The sequence below is a fragment of the Ciona intestinalis genome, chromosome 3 (genome assembly GCF_000224145.3).
Source record: "Ciona intestinalis chromosome 3, KH, whole genome shotgun sequence".
In the NCBI taxonomy this organism is placed as follows: domain Eukaryota; kingdom Metazoa; phylum Chordata; class Ascidiacea; order Phlebobranchia; family Cionidae; genus Ciona; species Ciona intestinalis.
The window spans coordinates 218,962-241,260 of NC_020168.2; the positions used below are offsets into that span (position 1 = coordinate 218,962).

The 22,299-nt window shown below is 34.3% G+C and overlaps 1 protein-coding gene across 1 annotated transcript in view; it reads right to left on the reverse strand.

The window, feature by feature from the left end:
• Positions 1–22,299, reverse strand: part of LOC100176169 (cytoplasmic dynein 1 heavy chain 1) — a 54,401-nt gene that overhangs the window by 26,513 nt on the left and 5,589 nt on the right. The window contains exons 12-48 of the mRNA XM_026833630.1: positions 22,028–22,163; positions 21,597–21,669; positions 21,001–21,181; positions 20,574–20,674; positions 20,136–20,252; positions 19,688–19,777; positions 19,136–19,280; positions 18,647–18,826; positions 18,142–18,278; positions 17,362–17,526; positions 16,770–16,844; positions 16,218–16,340; positions 15,658–15,759; positions 15,116–15,286; positions 14,480–14,626; positions 13,915–14,114; positions 13,087–13,285; positions 12,284–12,508; positions 11,621–11,734; positions 11,214–11,309; positions 10,479–10,625; positions 9,797–9,882; positions 9,409–9,523; positions 9,037–9,176; positions 8,390–8,555; positions 7,705–7,838; positions 6,834–6,976; positions 6,281–6,423; positions 5,749–5,927; positions 5,123–5,279; positions 4,291–4,641; positions 3,614–3,859; positions 2,916–3,096; positions 2,355–2,539; positions 1,444–1,698; positions 513–699; positions 4–148 (exon numbers count right to left, since the gene is read on the reverse strand). Of these exons, the coding sequence (XP_026689431.1) occupies positions 4–148; positions 513–699; positions 1,444–1,698; positions 2,355–2,539; positions 2,916–3,096; positions 3,614–3,859; positions 4,291–4,641; positions 5,123–5,279; positions 5,749–5,927; positions 6,281–6,423; positions 6,834–6,976; positions 7,705–7,838; positions 8,390–8,555; positions 9,037–9,176; positions 9,409–9,523; positions 9,797–9,882; positions 10,479–10,625; positions 11,214–11,309; positions 11,621–11,734; positions 12,284–12,508; positions 13,087–13,285; positions 13,915–14,114; positions 14,480–14,626; positions 15,116–15,286; positions 15,658–15,759; positions 16,218–16,340; positions 16,770–16,844; positions 17,362–17,526; positions 18,142–18,278; positions 18,647–18,826; positions 19,136–19,280; positions 19,688–19,777; positions 20,136–20,252; positions 20,574–20,674; positions 21,001–21,181; positions 21,597–21,669; positions 22,028–22,163 (5,737 nt within the window). The remainder of the gene's footprint in view (positions 1–3; positions 149–512; positions 700–1,443; positions 1,699–2,354; positions 2,540–2,915; positions 3,097–3,613; positions 3,860–4,290; positions 4,642–5,122; positions 5,280–5,748; positions 5,928–6,280; positions 6,424–6,833; positions 6,977–7,704; positions 7,839–8,389; positions 8,556–9,036; positions 9,177–9,408; positions 9,524–9,796; positions 9,883–10,478; positions 10,626–11,213; positions 11,310–11,620; positions 11,735–12,283; positions 12,509–13,086; positions 13,286–13,914; positions 14,115–14,479; positions 14,627–15,115; positions 15,287–15,657; positions 15,760–16,217; positions 16,341–16,769; positions 16,845–17,361; positions 17,527–18,141; positions 18,279–18,646; positions 18,827–19,135; positions 19,281–19,687; positions 19,778–20,135; positions 20,253–20,573; positions 20,675–21,000; positions 21,182–21,596; positions 21,670–22,027; positions 22,164–22,299) is intronic.

Below are 22,299 nucleotides of genomic sequence, written 5' to 3' on the forward strand. Positions count from 1 at the left end.
AACCTTACCCTAAGTAATACATAACATCCACAACTGACCTGATTCTCAGCAAACAACAAGGAATTAATAACCAATCCATCAGCCGACAGGAAAGGTAGAATCACGTCGCAACAATCTTTCTGTACTTTCATGTTTGGTGAAGTTACATCTGTAAAACAACTACAGGTTAAGATCATCAAGCGTATATGTCGGGGTTACAGGGCCAAACGTGGCTTAAATCCCAGGTCCTCGACAAGGACCTCATCCAGTGGCAAAGCCACAAAAATAGGGGTTTTTATATAAAAATATACAATAATTCAATTTACCAAAAAAAAACACTTTTTTGTAAAAGGTCGCACCTCCCCTTTTTGATTATAAAACCTATACATATTAAATAGATAATCTACGTTATAATAAACAAAGGAGTTGTTTTTTAAGGGGAGGTCATGAACCCTGAAACCCTCTAGCTGCTCTACTGGCCTCATCCGTGTAGAATAACATCATCCAAAATCAGAGTCAAGTTCAAAACCAACCTTCCGATTTTTCTTTGTCCTGAAACATGGTGTTTACACCGACCAATTCACTCTCAGTTTGGTCGAGCGGTGTTGAACGTAATCGATCCAAGTAATTATGGAACAACATATCGGTGCTAACAATATCTGGTGAGAACCACAGCATACCACATCGTGATACGGTCGCTAATGTAGCGTATTTCAAATCCTGTTGAAAAAAATGTCGCATTATCTTTGGCTCTAAATAACACCGTAACGAGGTAACACAGAAATCTTATTGTATTAAATTGTTTTTGGTTTCAAGCACTTTAAAGGCGTAATATAGACATCATGATAAACATAGACATCTTTTTCAAATAATGTATAAAGATCTCATAAAATAAATGGCAAGTATTACAATGGGTGTCTTGCTGTTAACCGTGTAAGGTGGTGTACTATCCACCTCACCCAATATTGATGTATATAACAACATTTATGTTTTAACCGGAAGATCCATCTACTGGTATATGGTAACAACTAAACTTTCATATAGCGCACCAAACAGGTGTATATAGTAGGGTGGGGGAAGATGGGACACCTTTAGCACAAAATATCTAAGTATCCTGATCGTGTTTAAAACAATTAACGGTGGCCTAATGGGAGTCGTGAGGATATAGTTTTATAATTCTTTAAAAGTTCTTCGTTTACTACTAAATGGGACGAAAAAATAGAGCTAAAAAGTGTCCCATCTTCCCCCACCCTACTGTATAATAAAAAGTTACATTTTTACCAGAGGCTCTATTTGCTTCAATATAATATAGTAGGGTGGGGAAGACGTGGGTCATGAGAATACATTTTTATAATTCTTTTAGTTTTCTTTGTTTACTACCAAATTGGATGAGAAAGTAGAACACAAAGGTGTCCCATCTTACCCCACCCTACTATAACAATATAAATATATAACTTGCCATACCTGCACTTCAAACATAACTCTCACACATGGAGGCAACGCTAATCTTTCACCATTAGGTAAAGTCAGCAGTTGATTATCGTCCAACACGGAGTTAAGATTCTCCACCCACTCGGGGTCAACGTCCCCATCGAATATGATCCAGTGTCGTCGTCCCAACTCCCCTCGCACGTTATCTATGACTTGCCTTAATATGGAGGTGAACAAACCATCGGTCCACTCGCGTGTGTTCGGGTCAAGGGTGCCGTACAATTGCTCCTGCAAAGTTGGATAATTGTGTTAGGAAAATGAACACGCATTTGCGTTTGAAAAACTTTTGGTATTTAAACAACCTGTGTTTTTTCATGTAGTCATTTAAAAAGTTGTGTTTTCTGTGTTTAAATAACACTTGAAAGAGATGTAAGGTAAAGGACAAATGATCTTTTGTTATTTAAAAAACTTCTTTTTCGCTAAAGAATTATGTTAATTGTCAAACTTTCGTTAGACATTTTTTTTACGAGGAAAATGTAGGTGAATGCTTGCATAGTAATGAAGTAATGAATACTTTTGTAAAACAAGAAAGCCACACTCGTATGTGCCATACAGATGCTCCTGCATTTAAACAGCCTATATGCATTTAAAAAGTTGGGTTTTCTGGATTAATTTTTTTTTATTTGGAAAGCTTTTGCATTTAAATGTTGCATTACAAAATACTTGATGCATTTCTGTTTGTATTGTTTTGTTGTTGTTTTGCAATCTGCATGCATTTATGTTGCCAACATATAATTTTATTTGACCATTATAAGATTTAAGGTAAAGATGAAATGGTCAACAAAACTGACTTAACAGTAGTACATACATACCTATATATATATATATACATATATATACCAATATATACCAATATATACATACTACTAAACTGAATACCCCACCTTGGTGACAGCTTTAGGATCAATGATATACGAAACACCTTCAATTCCTTCCAATCGTTCAAGAGCTTTCAGTAAAACTTTCCAAGCCATTGATTTACCCGATCCACTTGGTCCCACCATCATCAAGCCATGGTTGATGAGAGATACTTGGTAGAGTTGGATCACTTTATCCACCCATGCACTTCCTACATTGTGGAAATAGAAATAGAAATGTATATGTTGTTGCCATCGGTGGTGCAGCCATAAAAAATAGGGGTTAAATAACTTTTTTTAGGTGTATATAAGTAGGAAACAAATTTTATGGTATTTGTGTGATCTTAAAAGGACTGTTGTTTCGACTGCCTTATGCAAGACAGTAGGATTTCCCATTAAGTGTGGTATCAAAGGACACATACGTCAAAAGTGACAAGGATCACAACTTGTACCCCCTGACCACTATACTACAGGTAGGCACGCTAACAACTGTGCCACAGCACTACCAACACTAAAGCCTATATGAATCTCTATGTGGACCATGGATAGAAGATTCAGTACATATCAACGCAAACATAAACACTCCACCTGTTTCCCCATCTTCCCCATACACAAGGAACATCTCTTTACAAACTTCTTTGATTTCTTTCCTCAAAGACTCCATCTTCTCTTGTCTGAAGCAGATATTGGGGAAGACATCACTAAGAAGGCTGTGTAGCAATGGGATGTCTTCAGCCACAAGTTTGGGCAACATTGTCTCCATGATGCTCTGGTGGAATAACATGATTCAAGGCGGCATTCACAAATTTCTATTTTATTCTACATGAGTAAGGTCTTATGGCACATCTTGGGACCTGAGATTTAAGCCAGAGTTGCCTTATTACCCTAACACTCAGGTCACAGGGTGCTACAACCCATTAGTGATCACTGGGTTGGAGCAATGTCCGTGTCTATGTAAAATAACTCGTTTAAATGTTGCACTTAATCAATAAGCTAGATTTGTTTTTATGAATGCAGCTCCAACTAATCCTGTTTCCACTGTGGTTTTAAAATGGCTCTGATAGCTGTAGAATTACCACAGTTATCCAAGTAAACTACACAATCATATAAACCAGAACTTATTTAATGAGCAACTCGCAGTTTGGCTGTTCGAGAGCAAGACCTATGATTGCTTAAATTTATAAGCCTGTTATAATAGATTCATCAATACTTTAAGAATTGTTCTCATACTGGTTCTTTGGAGTATATGAATATATGTATGATTTTAACATTATGGTTAATTCTACCTGAATTAGAATCTCTTGCTCAGGAAGACTTTCAGCGATGGCTGCTTCATTCACCTCTTCCCCGTTCTCCCGCTTGATTCTCTTCACTTCTTGTATTCGATCACGTTTTACGAAACCCGCCGACACAAGAACATACTTGAGCGCACGAAGACCAAACTCATAATGGGATTGACTGCTTAGTTGTTCACTGCATAACTTGAACAAGGGAACCACTTTGCTGGCCAACTTCTCAGCTGTTCTGAACCCCTGTAGAAATAAGTTAATTAGGTATTTCAATTCTATATGAGTGAGGCCCTACAGTAGACACCTGACATGCCAGGTGGTCTGATATTTAGGCCAGAGTTAGCTCATTACCCCAACATTGTACAGCACATTCTATATGGGGACCACCTACAGCGTGCCAGACCATGGGATCTGAGATTTAGGTGATAGTTGGCCCATCACCCCTTAAAGTGTGCTACAACTCATTAGTTAGTACAGGGTTGGAGCAAAGTTCATCAAGTATCTTGCCAAAAGGACAGTTATTATTTAAATATATGCAATCAGCTAAAGCCATAATGTAAATTTAAGGAGACTTTTCCTAAGTTGTATAACCGTTTACCCATACTATAGGTCATAGGTATTACTATAGAAAATATAATTAATACTCTAGATTTAAACTTATAATATATACATACTTGTGAATACAGCATAACTTGTGCAATAAGTTGCCTGTCAGGTTTCGTCATCGCCAGTGATCGGAACAATTTCTTCAAGTTATCGGGCAAGTTAGAGCGGCCAGCATAACCAGGGTTCATAGTGATGAATATTGCCATCTCCGAGCTCACTTTAACTTGTTTACCAAGTAATTCAGCATGAACAGGTTTGCTCTTATCTCTGTCAGGATCCGAGTGAAGTCTCAGTGCTTCTTGTATAAGTTGGATTTGTTGCGACACAGCCGACAACATTCGCTCTTCAAGTCGGTTGAACTCGTCAAAACAACCCCATGCACCGACTTGGCAGAGCCCGACAAATATGCGACCCATTGCCTGTAGTTTGACAAAATATCTATGTGTTATATGCATAGGTAGATTTATATTTTTACATAATTATAGGTCAGATATAAAAGACTTGTGCTCATAGGCAAGACTTTGTTTGACAACAAATATACAACTCAAGGTTAGTTTGACAATCCTATGCTAATACATGTTTATATATAGCTGCAACATAGATGAGGTTATGGTTAAAAAGTTTATTTGCCACCCATTTAAAAACTTTTCAGAACATAAAGAACTAACGTGTGGTTAGTGCCCTGTAGCCCAGTGGATAGGGTGTTTATATGTCGTTAGACAAGATACTTAAATGTAATGTTGGTCCTTTAAGATCACTAACAAGAAATTTCCGGATAATATTTCAGACTGAGAAAAAGCTAATTTTAGCTCTGTTTTGCTGTCAAGCATACATATACACTTGTTTTAAAAAATAAAAATACCCATTTTAACATGCTCTTATTTTGAACCAATATTTCACCTGAAAATCAAATGTCTCATCACAATTAAACACCAAGACGAAACGACCAAGTTGGTTCCCAAGAGCCTTCACTGTCTCAGTTTTCCCCGTGCCAGCCGGTCCAAATGGTGAACCACCCAATCTACCTTCTAGAGCTTGTGTCATGGTAAGGTAGCACCTGGTGAACAACGGGTGGGGGTTTGAAAAAAAATTATGAATAAATTTAATGAAACCCATAAAAATGGGTGTTATTGGGAAATGAGCTACCTTTAAACGAAATTCCATGGTACCTGGCTGTAGAACCTAATGTATGGCTGATAATCTGGACAACCCATCAGTGACCACTAGGTTGGAGCAATTGCCGTTAAGTGTCTTGCCCAAGGACATTTACGCCCACAATGGTGCCAGCGTCAAGCATTGAACCCATTACCTCTGGGTGACAGGCAGGCGCGCTAACCACTATGCCACGGTGCCGGGCTGACTGGATTTTGATTTTCTTTGAATAATATACTGATGATGCCATTTTAGGCAAAATATAAATTTCCCCAGAATACAATTCGTTAGAACTGATTTTTGACTGTTACATTTTTGTATCATTTAATCGACATTATAAAAAAAAAAACAGTTTAATATAAATGTATGTTCACCTATCAGTGAGAGGTGTCTGTACCAGCTTGTCTTGAACACCAAGGTATTCAAACCCATATTGGAACGAAGCATTAGCCATGTGTATGCTAAGTTGGTGGAAAACATCAGTTTGTCGTGGATCGTAGTAGAATCGCATTTGCATTAACCATAAGAAGTCTCGAGGACTGGATATTTTCGCCTGAAATGGTTTTGTAAAAAAATTATGAACTTTGTAGAAAATGTTTAAATTCTATAAGAAACAGTTAGGATGTCTAAATGTTTTTTTAGAAAATTTTAAAATTGTTGCAAGAAAAAAACATTATTTTATAAAAAGAATTTTCCAAGGTTATAAATTTGGTAAAAAGTATGCAATTGTTTAAAAAAATAAGAAGAATTTATGTAAATGTTAAGAAAAGCACATGGAAAATATTGAATTTTCATAAAAAAAATTGAAAGAAAAGAGTTCTATCATATAGGTTGGGTAAAAAAGGGATTCAAGTAAAATTTTTTAAAGTTTAGCATTAATTTATGTACAAAACATTAACAACCTACATTAGCAAGCACACGAGTAGTATCTCGCTGATGAACTAACTCAGTTATAAGATGTTCCAACTTCTTTCTTCTCACAGCAGGTTGTTCATGCAACACAGAGTTAGCAAGGACATTCAATGTGTCTTCTACACCAAGTAGAACCTCTGGAATAAAGAAATAATGTTTGAGCATTTGTGGGACACATTTTGTCCATTTCATTTTTTGTTTTAGAAAGAGATAAATAAAAAGCTCTGTTAATATGTTATGCTTCCTTGCGATTTGAATTAAAAATGACACATGTATTAGTATCAGCATTACCAGGTATCCTTTGGTTAAATGAATTCGGAAATTATTTTGTCTTTTACATGATAATAAAATAACTAATAATTCGAACCTTGTTCGCAAATAACAAAACACAAAACTTATTGTTTGTGTGTTTAGAAACACAATAAATTACAAACTGTGGCCTAACAGCTTAATAAAAGCTTTTGAAAATTACTAATATGCTATACTAGAGACTTTATTGCTAACCCCATACAGTAAAACAACTTTAATAATACAACACCAAACTTACTGTTGATATTTTCAGGGATACTGTTCGAATGAAGAACTTTCTCCAAAGCTTCGGACCAAGCTATCTGAGCCGATAGAATAACAATCTGTCCCTGGTAGCTGTCCATCCACTCCATGTATTTGGTGTGGTTTACTTCATCGTCGCTGTTATATGAATGAATAAATAAATGTAATGTAGCGGTTGCAGAATGTTGTATTGCGAGCGGTAACCTAAGAGGGCGAATGAACTTAAGACGCGGTATTTATACGGTAGATAAACGTGAGAAAAAGGCACTCGTGTAACCGTCAGCGCACACACACGTGGCGGGCCGCCACAGTTATTTATCAACTTGTGTTGTATTGTTGCATTAACCTCCCTGATGAAGTCAATGGCGGAATATATTAGTCGTTTTCTATTCTGATGTAGCTGGGTGAAGTCTTACAGCATTGCATCAGGCCCGAGATTTAGAAAAAAGTTGGTTTAATAAATAGACACAGGGTGCTATAACCAATTGGCGACCATTGGGTTGGGGCAATGTCCATTAAATGTCTTGCCCAAGAACACATATGTCGTATCAGTATCGAGCATTGAATCAGGTATACTTTGGTTACAATGCAAGCGACTAATTATGAGCAACGAATTTGAACAATTCTTCAGTGACCATTTGGTTGGAGCAATTTCCATGATATTTGGCAGCTAGGGCTTTATGCTATTTGGTAGTTAGAGCATGGAAATTGTATTTTTTGGCAAGGACCTAATAGTGTGTATTCTATGTCTTACCCAAGGACACAGACTAATAAAGCTAACAGCATCAACTTTGTTGCCATCTTTGGGTTAAAAAAATTAAATAAAACATAAAATATGAACAATATTATTGCTCCACAATTGTTACCTGAAAGCAAACAGATGATTGACAGATGAAGAAAGTAGTTTGGCGAGAGTTTCCTTCATTTCCTTCTCAACCAACGCAAGCCATTCATTAATCTTGGGATTCTTGGCAATGTTGACTGGTGTCTTGTATTCAACCTGGATGTTATGATTAATAAGTTAGGATAGCTTAGTGTGTGTTACTGGGTTCTATTTTGAAAGGACATATTTTTTTAAAACTATATGTAGCATGTTTTTATTTTGTCATATATTGGAAAAAAAATTAATAAAAAACTCAAAAAAATGTACAGTAAAACAAATTTCTTAAAAACATATATATTCTGTTTTTATTCTATCATTTTTAGGGAAAAATTTAAAACAAGAGAAAAACTGAAAAAATGAACAGTAAAACAGATACATAATATACAACAACTGGTAGCAACAACAAACAACATAACTATCATAATATATTATAACTGGCAATACACCCGGCAGCAACAACACATACATAACATATTATGCCTAATATCAACAACCTAATACATAACATATTACACCTAATAGCAACAATATAGTATATTACGCCAACAGCAACAGCACATACATAACAAATAACACCTAGTAACAACAAAATACACATAATATAATTACACCCGCCAGCAAAAAACAGCGAAAACAACCCAAAAAACAGCAAACCAAACCCAACTTACTTCCTCAGCTTCCTTGGAGGATATTCCCGTCACCAGCGAATCATCATCTTCCAGTTGTAACGTGGTGATACCGGCGAACATCTTCTTGAAATGTTTTTGAAGTTTCGGAATACTTTTGCTGTTCCCGATGATCTCAAGTAAATCTTCATCTCCAACAAAGTAAAATCTGACAAAAGATATTTTGTTAATTTTTCGGAAAAAAAGAAGATTTTGTACAGTATAGTATTACACTTGAATTATATTAAAAAAACTAACTAGAGTGAAAAAAAATAATTATTTCAAATAAATAAAATAGGCTTTTCCTTTTTTACTACAAAAATGTTTGTACTTTGTAATGGAAAGAAAGCAAATAATAACGTACTACTCCAAGATAAATAAATGAAAATAACCATAAAACAAAGCTTATTATTAGAAGGGAAGATGAAACCAGATTATTCAAAACTATATATGTAAGTTCCTTGGGATTTTTAGAACCCAACACCCAGGGTGCTACAACCCGTTCAGTGACCACTGAGTTAGAGAAAGTGTGTTGCCCAAGGACACATACACCTGTCAGTATTAAGCATCAAACCCAGTATTCTTTGGTTACAATGCAATCGGCTAACCACTAAAATTTAACATTTCAATCCAACATAGGAAGAACAAACCTTGGGAAAGATGATCGCTCTCTTTCCAAATATTCTCCAAGAGCTTTTTGAACTTTACCCAACAGATCAGCAAGTCGTTCTAATGATCGTTGGTTGCCGGGTATGTTTAGTACATCAAGCACATAGGGGGAACGAGCGACCTGGAATATACAGGGTTTTTAGTTTTATTTAAATTGACTTTTCACTTTTTTTTTTAAATACAGTTTTTTATATATTTTAAAAAACAAATTTTGTTTTAACCTTTTTAAAAACTATTATAGGTATGGGTAATAACAAAAAAATTCTTGGCACATCTAAGCAATTATTCAGTATGATAAAGCCAGCTGAAATACAATCTACAACATTCTCATACGAAAATTAAAAATCCCAAACCTTTTTCATGAGCTGCAGAAACTCTGAAGAAATGGAAGCAAACCTCTGCGATTCCACTGGTAGCAGGTGGGGTATGTCAGCACTACCACTGAATATGCCTTCAAGATATACCCACCTGGTGTGTAATACATTGGTTAATATGAATTTAACAATGAGGCCATAGTGGCCAAACTTGAGGTGGAAGGCCCACCTTGGATTTTTCTGCATTGCATTAATAGGTAATAATGGGATCAAATTAGTTACATAAAAATGGGTGTCACTCTGCAGTTTAAAAAGTTTACACCTATAAAAATGTCCGGTAAACGTAAAAAAAGATTTTCTTGTGTAAAAAAATGTCATAACTTAAATACCAGTTATGCAACTAAATATATATTAACATGCAGGCTACCTTCTTTGAACATCAATCCACACGTCAAACAAAGCAAGAATTCGGTTCAATTTTTCCTCCCAAGCTGATGCCTCCTCCTCAAATACCTGGTGCATAATGTTTAATTATACCAATTGTACAAGTAATTTAGATAAACAGTGTTTATTAAACACAAAATAATAAAATTTTTAGTGGTCACATCTGGTACATAATTTTTAATAATCCTAATTGTACAAGTACTTAATATAAAGACAAAATAATATCAGCTTGGATGTTCAAACATCTGTTACAAATTCTCTTACAATAGAAAGCGGGTTTATTAAAGAAAGCGAAGTGACAAGTGACAACTAATAAGAAAGGTTTGAACGGTCACACTTGTTGCAAAATATTTGATAATTCAAATTCTACAATTAATTTACAAAAACGGTGTTCATTAAACACAAAAATGAAAGCCTAAGTGGCAGCCGTTGTAAAACAGTAAAGTAGTCATTCATGTTTTGTGATCTATTTCTGAAAAAAGTGTTTTGTGATCTATTTCTGGAGAAAAAAAATTTGCCAAACAAAAATTCTACTGAAGTGATACCTATTAAGGAAACCTATTTAGTATTTATGCAAAAAAGATTAAAAAGACGAACAAGCCATAACAATATTTAATATCAGATACAATATTTAATATCAGAAAAATCACTTATCCCACACTAACCTTGTAGTAAGGACTTAGCTTCATAGCCATTACAGAGTTGATATGATCTTTTACTTTAGTGAATAACTCATCCCAACCACGAATCAACCGACATTTATTTTGGTAGTTGATCAATTCAAGTTCATAAGATTGCCATTGCTCGCGCACCTGGTAAGTTAATAAGGGTGTAATTAAGAAATTGAAATAACGACATTGCCTTTACTTGTGCGTTTAAGGAGTTATAGATTTTAGGGTCTTGGCACAGAACATTTAAATTGTCAGCAATTTTTACAGCATATTTTTTAATTTTGTTTATACATTATTAATTTTCTTTTTTTTATCCTCGCATTAAAGATTAATTTCAGAGTTGCAACAATTTATTATATTACGCACCGTATGGCTGAAAATTTGGACAACCTATAAGTGACCATTGGGTTGGAGCATTTAAAAATATCCTGAAGTATCTTGCAATTCTTGCCTAAAACAAACAGGCCCACAATGGTGGCGGCATCGAGCCTTGAACCCAATATCCTCTAGTTAAAAAGCCAAGAGTCCCATTGCTAACTTCAATTAGGTTATAGCTGCTATTGAAGTCTTATTGTAAATGTGCTTGCCAATAAATATAGTTAAAGAACTCTGGTATAAAACAGAAATGAATAAACTACCACAGGGTGGTAAAAGCGCCACTGTGTGGTTTCTTAAATATTTCGACAAAGTGACTTTCTAAAATAAGTAGAATGAAATATATAAACAAACCTGGGAAAGATATTGCTCCAGTGCCATCTCACCTTGTGCTACCATTAACACATCACGCACTATTTGTTCGTTCTTTAATAAATCTATCCCCCACACCTACAAATATAATATAAATATTAAACTATCTAATATTATAATAATAACTTAAATATTAAACTATCTCAGGGCAAGAACGGTAAACCAATGACAAAGTATTCTGTTACCAGGACAGTTAAGTTTAAACTGTTATGTGAAATTTGTAGATTAGAAAGTCAGTTGGTTTAGCTTTTGCTTGCAAGTAGTATGTAAACAGTTAAACATTTGATACCAAACTTAATCTTGACTAGGGTTTACATATCTAATTGGCTCATACTCCAAATTAATATCACGAATGTCCCTATGGAATCATGCAATACAAACATACATACCTGTCCCAATGTAAGATCATTAAGCACCCAAGCCACTCTCATTTGTTTCATCAGTTGCTTCCAATGCCTTTCTTTAACAGAACTCCCTTTCAATTCAACCACCATCCAGTTTACCTGTGTAATACAAAAGTATTTAGCATGCAAGTTGATGCAACTATAGCTATTATACCACATAGTATTAGTGTTACCTAGTTAGTAATTATAGTAGGTGGGGAAAGCTGGACACTTTTTTATTTATTCTATTTCCTCTTCCCATCCGGTAGTAAACAAACAACATTCAAAGAATTATAAAACCATATTCTCACGACTCCCATAGACCGTTGTTAATTGTTTAAAACACGATCAGGATATTTGGATATTATGTGCTAAAGGTGTCCTGTCTTACTCCACAGTACTACATTACTACATGAATGGGTACCTGAGAATCATAACATATGTTTTATTCTATACACCCCTTGGCAGCTTGAGTTATTACTTCTGGCTTTTTGATAGTAATATCATTTAGTATGACCAAAGGTTTGGATTAATCCAATAGGAACAACTGAGTTTGAGCAATTGCTTTTAAGTGTCTTGGAGCTCTACACGCCATTCACTACTAATGCAGTTTCATAACCTATGCTATTTTATTAACAATGCCATACAGCTATATATTTGAACAAATACCTTGAGATAACTCTTTATAGTCTTGTTAATATGTTCGTATGATGAATATTGACGCAACCTTGCAGGGAAAGCCTTCATTTGCTCCATATGCGTTTCAAGTGCTTGTCGTAACTTCCTAGGGTTGACAGACAACCATGGTTGGTCCTTCACTTGCTCAATTCCTTCCCAAACTTTAGATAATTCGCTCCAAACTTCTTTTAAGTCTGTGAGTTCCTCAACAGCAACCTGAAGGTAACAATAAAAAATCAAGAAATAGAAAAGGAATTCTGTTCTATATCGGTTAGGTTAAAAATAAAGTGAAAATGGAAAAAAGAAAATAAAAAAGATGATGATATTTATTCCATTCTATTTTATATTGGAAAGGTCCTACATCAAGAAATCTGGGATTTAGGCCTGAGTTGGCCCATTTACCCCATCATGTAATAAGAAATGGTATCTATGTTTGACAACAACAAATTCAAGCAGACATAAGGGGGGAAGTAGCTAAGGGTGAGACATTGTATGGGTTAGAAGCTATTGGTTAAAAGTTGGGATTTTACACTCAACTGTTGGCTTTCAATTTTACCTTGCATGGTTTAATACACAACCTCAAACTTGCAACTTTGAATTAAAAACGTAAAATCAAGTAAAATTTAATAAATGAAGTAATGTGTTTTTATTGTTTGGGAAAGATTAAATTAAGGAATAGGAAATATGTTTGTATTTTTTAATTAAATAATTTAATTAATACGGTTTTATTATTTAAGAAATATTGAATTAAATGGAATATAGAAAAATGTTTTTTGATAAGACATATAAAGCACCTGCACTCTTTCTTCTGATGGGCTTACACCACCATCTGTGAGTTCCAATGCTTCCTTTGCTTTCATCAAGTTACTTCTATCATCTTGCAAGCGTTGAAACTTGCCTTCAAATATCGCGAGTGACTTCAAAGCATCTTCTGGATTCAGGCTTCCACCAACCGGCTTTCCACGATCCCAATCTGACAGCAACTCGCTTGATCTGAAATAAACAAATAATTAATTAAACAAAACCAATTATTAATATCAGGAACTTGAGAGTAAGGATCGGTTCCACCAAAACGTAACAGACAATAATCAAGGCTAACTAACAAATAAGAAATAATTAAACAAAAAATCAAATAAAAATAAAATAAATATTAATATGCATAGGTGTAAAGATCTGGTGCTACAAAAATGTAAGAGACAAGATTGAGCCAACAAATTGTAAGTGGCAACGTCAGTCTCTTAATCAAATAGAATCTTTGGCTGTGAAAGACTTAATTTTTGGTTTGGACTAACAAGTATTAAGCAAACAGAACTAACTTTACTTTCAAATTACACCCACAAGCATCTGCTGTATAAATCGATTCCAAACATTTGGCTGTGAGCAACACTTTGTCATTAACCATCCACATAATAACTTAATACAAAAAATAGCCTGTCAAGAAATGTTACTTAACCCTTTTATATATTCATAGACACCCAAATCATTAGCATCTGCTGTAAAAATTGATTCAAACGCTGGCTGAGAGCAACATTTTGCCATCAACCATTCGGGGAACGACAGTCTTTGTAGTTTTTTATTTGTGTTAGGTTAACTTGCATTAATTTGTGTTTACTACCACATACCTTTGTTCCACAACTCTATCTTCTGAAACAATTTTCATTTGAAGACTCGCGACTTGGTTTTGTATTGAAACTTCTTTTCTCTTCATAATATCCTGAAACGCCGTCCATTCACCTTCTATGTTTTCTACATGCAGCCATGATGGGGGAAACTGGTATCTATGTTTCTCCAATAATCGCTGGCCTTCTCTGTAGGTGTCAACCTGTATAATGGGTTAATATTGCATAAGAGGGTTTATACAGATATACAGTGGATTTGAAACTGTCTTTATCTATTCCAGGGAAGCAGCTAGTTAAGGGATAATAATGTATGACAGAGAAAGAACATTCAAGTACGTATAGAAAATTAACATGATTTCAAAGTATGATACAAAGAATATGTTTTATTTATCTCTTCCAATATAGTAGCGAAAATTAAATTAGTTAAAAGTTAAAACAACGAACAGAAGTGAATTAGCAGCAAAATTGCATTTGTTAAAAACAAACTTTTCCGGGAAGAGATTTAAACCATTTTTCCAATAGAGATCAAGACATGTTAATGGTGTTTCTATTTAAACCATAAGTTTACCTGCTTTTCCCATGTCTTCATATTACGTTTAAGAGCTTGTACATTAGTGATAACAGACACAGCATCTGAGGTGTTTGAAGTATCTATAGATGATTGTTCAAGCTCGCTACGAGATTTTCCAATCTTGCCATGGAAGGTTGCCATTTCCTTTGTTCGGAATATATTATAAAATTAGAATATTGCAAATATGCAAATTTTATCTAAATTTTATTTTACTGTTATAATTTAATGCACTGGCTTAATATTCATTACTTTTTCAAATATTCATTCCAATTTCAGATTTATAGTTTTCTTTGTATGGGATAGAAAAACAGATAAAATAATCAGAGTATGATTTTTGCACATACACGTTTATTTAGCGAAAAAACAGATAAAATAATCACAGAGTATGCCTTTTACACATACACGTTTATTTAAGTTAGATCCATGTTTTATGATTATTTAAAGATATTAACCATCCAATCTAAACATTAAATAAAAAAAAAAATGGTTTTGGTTTGTTTGAATAGAAATAGGTTTATATGGAAGAGAAACAAAAAGTTTCAGCTTTTTATGCTTGTAAGTTTATCTAATTTTGATATAATTTGCTGACATTGATATAAAAGTTTAAAACACTCAAACATAATTTAATATTACCTGCCCAATAAGATGTCCAAACCTTGACAGCACATCTTTATGCCACGAATCATATTTAAGGTTGACTTTTGCTTGAACCTTACCATACTCAATAACAATGGGGCCGAAATGTTTACAGTTTTCCAGCGTATCAAATGTTGCACGCCGTCTACGAATTTCGACCAAAAGTTCCTAAAAAGTTTTTACATTTTTAGTGTTTTTATTGTTTGTATATGTTATTGTTATTGTGAAAAAATACCACAAGAACAATCACCCGCAAGGTTACATATGTGGTAGTGGTAGGCGTAAAGTATGTAAAAACACATATTATCTTGCGATTTGGACATTGTTTTTTTATCATTTATGTTTTTTTCACTGTTTATTTTACAGACATTTTTGTGAGTTATTAAATTGTTATGCAGTTATACTAAGTACCCCTGCGAACACTTTTTTTTTAAACAAAAGTAAATGGCGCAAATCTGGCCTTAATTCTATGCCCTCGCCCAAATAGAATCAATAAATTAATAAATAACATTACGATTCTACAATATATTCAACCCTACCTGCCAGGTGTTGATGTTATTACCAAGCTTCTCATACAAACGTTCAGATTGAAGATCCCACAGGTTCTGGTATTGTAACCACTGCTTCACATAATCTGATACCTGGCATAACATATTGTTATTTAATCTATAATTATGTTAACCTAAACTTGGACATATAAACTGTACAATGTTTATAACTGCCATACCAAAAACATTTTTACTTTTATGTCCCATTGATTATTCATACCAAGTGCCAAGTGGTAAAGTAGATATTAAGCGGCATTAAGCATTAAACATACGTGCACAGTAATCTGTATTCATAAATGTCAGTTTATATTAATATTATTATCAATCACTGTTTAATACAAGCACACTTATGTATCACCATTAACAATATTTTCACTTTCTCTGTACACAAAATAAAATATATTTTTTATAAGAAATATTTCTTTTTTTTATAAGAAAAAATATATATAACTTTAATAAAAAAATTAGCTTATAAAAATATAACTCTATTATAAATATTGGCTTTTAAAAATATAACTTCATTAAAAATATTACTTGATTAGAAGTTTTACCTTTGTATACAATCCTTGAATTGCTTCAAAACATCGGTTCAATGGAATCGGGCCCGACGGCATCTTTGTTAAACATTCACGATAATATAATTCCTTATCTGTGACACGTTGTTCAACTCCAACCTTGTAAAGTTATTAAGGAATTAAAATATTAAAAATTAAAGCTTGGTTTGTTGGGAAGTCATATTATAATGTATCTCAGCTTTTTTAAGTTAGTTGCCACATTTTAGACTCTTAAGACCTATGTTCCTCTGCATCAAAAAATCTAGAAAAGCACGATAGTGGTTAGGGGTATAACGAGCAGCGGTGTACTAGTTACCACATTCATAATTTTGTAGGTCATTTAATTTTTGTATTTTTTGTGGAACCACTGAGTTTAAGCATTAAGTGTCTTGCTAAAAGAGACGTACACCTACAATGGTTGCAGTATCAAGCCTCACTAGAGCCAAGTACTCTAGCAGTTGTGCCATGGTACTGGATCCCAAATTACTTCATCAATATAGTATAATTAAGTTTTTCCATAAACTACAATATAAGAAACATTTTATTCACCTGGTATCTTGTGCTCAATATCCGTGGTAATCTAAGAACGTTGTTTTGCCATGCATGCAAATCATGGATCAGTTCCTAAGGAAAATGCATGTATATGTAAGTATATACATATTGTATACAGTAGGGCGGGGAAAGATGGGACACCTTCAGCATGTGATATCCAAACAACCTGATCGTGTTTTAAACGATTAACAACGGTCTATAGGAGTCGTGGTAAAAAGGTTTTATAATTCTTTGAATTTTCTTTGTCTACTACCACATAGGACGAGAAAACAAAATGAATAGTTGTCCCATCTTGCCCGTTTCTACTATATATGACTGTATATATATACTTGTTCATATACCATAATAAAAGAAATATAAAAACACACCACATAAATATATTAAAAACATTTTATGTTATAATCAACTACAGAAGGTATGCAATGTTTTTGCATAAGTTAGGGCACCCTCTATTAAATATGAGGTCTACAGACTTATAGTGCAGTAAATGTTTGGTATGCATGCCTACTCTGCCACCCCTGGTTTGACGCCCAAAGTAGCATATATATTACATACATCTATATATATTTGACAAAGACACAAAGTTTACCTTAAGCACCATATTAGTATTGGGATGTGCGTATATCACTTGGTTCTTCACTCTCATTTCAAACACAAGTTGTTTTTGTTTGGGATCACCGCCAAACTGTATTTTAAGCACGTCTGTTTCCTCAGTTTGTTCACCATCAGCTTTCACATCCTTCTTGCACAAAGCCTGGTGAGAATTAGAAATATTAGACATATGTTGTAAATATCCAAACTTTTTTACAATAATCACATAACGTCAAAAACCAGAAAAAATTAAGTGGGGACAACCACGCTTAAAGGGCATTTTTTGCATATTGTAAACACCATTGCTTTTTACATTGTTTTCACCTCTAATAATTCTAATTCTGCAATACTATTGTTTTCACCTAACCACACAATATTAATAAAGACAACCTGAAAGGACATCGAAACATCGGTTAGCAAAATTCTTGACGAAAGATCCAAAATACAAGTTTCACAATCACTAAATATATACCTCAGTCAGCAATACTACAATTGAATGCCACTTGCTATATTGCAGTGCATTTGTTTAGGTATATATTTATACATATAGTACTGTGGGAGAAGATGGGACACCTTTAGTACTTACTATTCAAATATCCTGATCAAGTTTTAAACAAAAAACAACGGTCTATGGGAGGCGTGAGAAGCTGGTTTTATATTTCTTCGAATGTTCTTTGTTTACTACTAAATGAAGCGAGAAAATAGAATGAAAAGGTGTCCAATCTTCCCCCACCCTACTATATATATAAATATGCTTTAAACCCAGATCCCAACCCACCATGATCCAAGCATTCAACGCAGCCTCCAATCTTTCAGCCAACTTTTTCTCCACACTTTCATCCAGGTTCTTCACCCACAGTGCAAGGTTGGAGTAAGATTGAAGGTTCAAATCATCAACAAACTTCTGGATGTGACCTTTATATAGAGTATGTTAATTTGAGTGGTTATGTATTTTAGTAAATAGTCATTTTTTTATTGTACTGTATTGCTGATAAATGAAAAATGTCTAAAGTTTTAAAATATAGCAATTCTGTAATTATGATCTTAATGGATCAACATTTTCCAACCCTGGACTTTACAACTACCTCATAGCATATATTCTTATTCTTACCAAATTTAAACATAATTTAATTCCTTGTCAGCATACATAATTAACATGCATACCAATTTTCCACAAAACTTTATAAAAAAAGTCTAAAAGCTTGGATAGAAAACACAAAAACAATTCTTCACTGATTAGTTTAAACAAAAAAATAAATAATAATAAATTAACATTAGAATACCAATGATTTCAGCAAAAGCTTGATATCCATAATGACAAGTATCCAACAATCTTGTTTCATTCGAAATGGCTGAATCCATCTCGAGAAGATCTTCAACACGTTCCTCAAAGTTGAACACGTGCTCAGCAAACTTTTGTACATAAGGATCAAGTTTGTACGACTCCCATACTAACTGCACACCTGAGAACAAAAGGTAACATATTTTATCAGTGGCGGAACCAGAAGGGGGTTTGGGGTTGCGAATCTCCCCCTTTAAAAAAACTATTGTTGTAATAAATAAAAAATAAGTTAAGTTTGTGACACACATCCATACAGGTGACAAAGTTTTAAACACAGGGAAGGCAGGAATAGTTAGACAAGCATTCCCATGAAACGGTCTTGCTTCCATTGTTTACTTATTAACACAGTGCAAAACATTTGAGGGCAGGCTTGCCCACCCTGCCACCCGAGGTTTGACGCCTATGATGACAGTAACGTTAACCAACCAACCTTCCATAATAGTCGCATGAAGTTCTTTCCTCAGATGAGCCACCAACATTGCAATGTTAGGTCGCATGTCTATTTTACGAAGAACGCTCTCAAATGTACGTACTGACTCCATCAAGGAAATGGCAAACGGGTATAACTGGTTGGCCTGTTAACGAATAGGAGGTAAAAAAATGATTGGATTTAAATAATAGACTAATGATGCAATTTTAAGCAAAATATCTTTTACACTCTTGTATATTATTATTGGACTTGAGTCTAAGCGTGACAGTATGGGTTTTCAAGTTCCAGTATTAGACCTTAAGTTGGATTTGACTATGATGTTAGGTGTCTAAGCAAACAAGTATAGTCGCCACATTAATCAATAAGGTTTCTATGTTTGACAACTATTGTTTTAGCTACACTTTGTTTAACAATGTCACCCCGGGTTTTACTTAAAAGATTTAAACTACATTTTAATAACATCATTATAGATTTTTTCCCAAAACAATCTAAAAAATATCGAGCTTTCACACACACACACGTGTTCCCATTAAGTTTCATCAAACCACAAACCTGATGAGCTTTGTTGACAATAGACAGCGGAACACGGAAGCCCAACCACTTCATGTTTCGAACTTCTTTCGCCAATGTTATTATTTCTGGCTGTTATAGCATTGAAAATGTATTAAACTATTTATGATTATGACTTTCAATCAAACATTTGTTAACTGCAAAAGATATTGAATGTCTCTGTGTTATAGGTAAGTATAGAAACTTATTTTGGGCTAACTTATCTAAGAAAAACCCATTAGTGACGATTGGGTTGTAGCAATTTCTGTTCATGTAATTTTCTGCTCAAGAACATACACCAATCAGTACCGAGCTTTGAACCCTGTATCCTTCGGTTACAATGCAAGCGCCTAACAACTAAGCCACGGCTGTGGACTAGTCATAATAACAAACTGACAATCAGATCCTAACCACATACAGTTAAAAAGGCAAATCAGTCTAAGAAAAATACCTGGAAGTTAACTTTAAGTTTGAGCAGCTTTAGTCCGTCATCTCTGGCCAGCCTCGTAGCTCTTGTTGATTCAATGACAAATATGTGACCACTTACTGATATGTTACGTTGGGTGACCTGGGATCATACAATATATTGAAGTTTATCAATAAAAATGCAGAAGATGTGATAACAATATAGTATTTTATTCTATGTGGGTGTAGCTCTACAGCGAGACACGTCATAGGTACTTATATTCAAACCACAGTTATATTTACAGATTGTGGCAACTAATTGTTTAATCCAGCTTTATTTATGATGTTATTAAAGGCTAATAAAGGGCACAAGAAACATAAAACACAACATAGATCGAACATATTGGAATTCCTGTCACATATTAGAGATTTAATAAGTGACATTTATTGATGATTTCACCAATTCATAAGCAAACTAAGTTACCTTTTGCACCCAGTCATCAAATATAGGTTTTGTGTCCAACTTATTACGGAAATTGTCGCCATCTTGTTTCAACTTTTGTCCTTCAACATGATTCTCCCAACCTTAATAAAGAGAGGTGGGAACCAAATATATAAATCTTGTGCTCACTTCTGTTTTTTTAAATGAACAGCCATAAACACTTACATACAAAAAGATTTTTGCATAACACTGGCCAAATCGCCACATTGGCCACATAAACGACTTAAAATAGGTAAGAAGAACATATACATCTAGTCATAAGTGGCGTGGGAGTTTGGGGTAAAAAAGCAAAATCTGTTATAAATCCTTGGGTGTTGGGGCAATGGGCAAAATCTGGCTTAAATCCTGACCTTTAAAAGAACCTTTCCCGCATACAATAAATTAAAACAACAAATATTACAAACCACACCTTTCCCTAGGACATCTTCCACTCTCTTCATGTAAGCTGAAAGCTGTCGTTCGATCTGTCGCGCCCATATAATGGACCCGGCTACTGGGGGAAGATCTCGGCTCTTCGACATCACTTCCTCTTTGCTCCCAATGTACTGATGTTTAAACTTCTCATGAAGAGTTTCAATATCATCCTTCACCTGGTACCAGATGTTAGGTAAATTAAATAATATTCTGTTACCTATGCGAACAGGCATAATGTAAATATTGTAAGTAATCTTTTAGAGGTTTACCTGGTATAAAAACATACATTTTCTTGTTGGGTGACAGAGAATGTTGAATATGCAATGCTTTATACTAGATAACAATTTAAAGAATATTTAATTAAAATGACAATGTTTGAGTTCCAAATTTAGACAAATCTTTTGCCTTATCTGTCAAGATTGTTTATTGTATTGAATGCGGGTGAGTTCCTACAGCGTGGCACGCTATCAGACTCGAGATAGGCTTGGGTTGGCGACATTATTTAGGCGATAGTTTGCCCCTGGACCCCTGCATAATATTCCTAACTCTATGCACAGTAATCTACAAAAAAATAAGTGTGTTAATATTTACCCTTTGAATCAGCTGGGTCTGGTACTCCCTGATTGCCCCTCGAATATGAGGTCGAACAAATAACGCATTGAACCTAAATAACAACACATTATGGTTCAGTATGGTATATACAAGTATGCGGTATGATATATTTAACCTCTGGGGTTGTGACCTAAAAGTGGCTGCTAATTCATCGCGTTGGGTCACTAACTAAAGTGGTTTAAAAAAAGCATTTTAAAAAGTATTTTAAAACAACTCTAAGAATTAAGCAGCAAAGGCAATTTGTGCTTAATAGTTGTCTTGCGTGGCGACAAAAAAAAACAAGAAATACTGTAGGATATTGAATAAGAAAAGCACAAAGTAAGTATATATACATATGGGCAGCTGCAGAAGGTTAGGAAACACTGCACAGAATTGAAGAACACAAATTAAGAATTTAAATTCCAACCCACCGTGAGAATATTCTGAACATCTCATTCGCGTTCTTTGCGATACCAAGCTGATCTCTAAGTCTTGCTGTGATGCGAGTCTCCACTCGGTCAATCCTTTCATTGTATCTACGTATTGCTTCATCCCAGATCTCAATTCCTTTGATACGATAAAATTTAAATTGGAAAAACATATACAAGTTTAAACTAATAAAAGTTAAAAACTTAAAATTACTCAAAGGATAAAAATATGCTAAAACTTCTTTACATAACTAAAATTCCTTATAGGATAATAA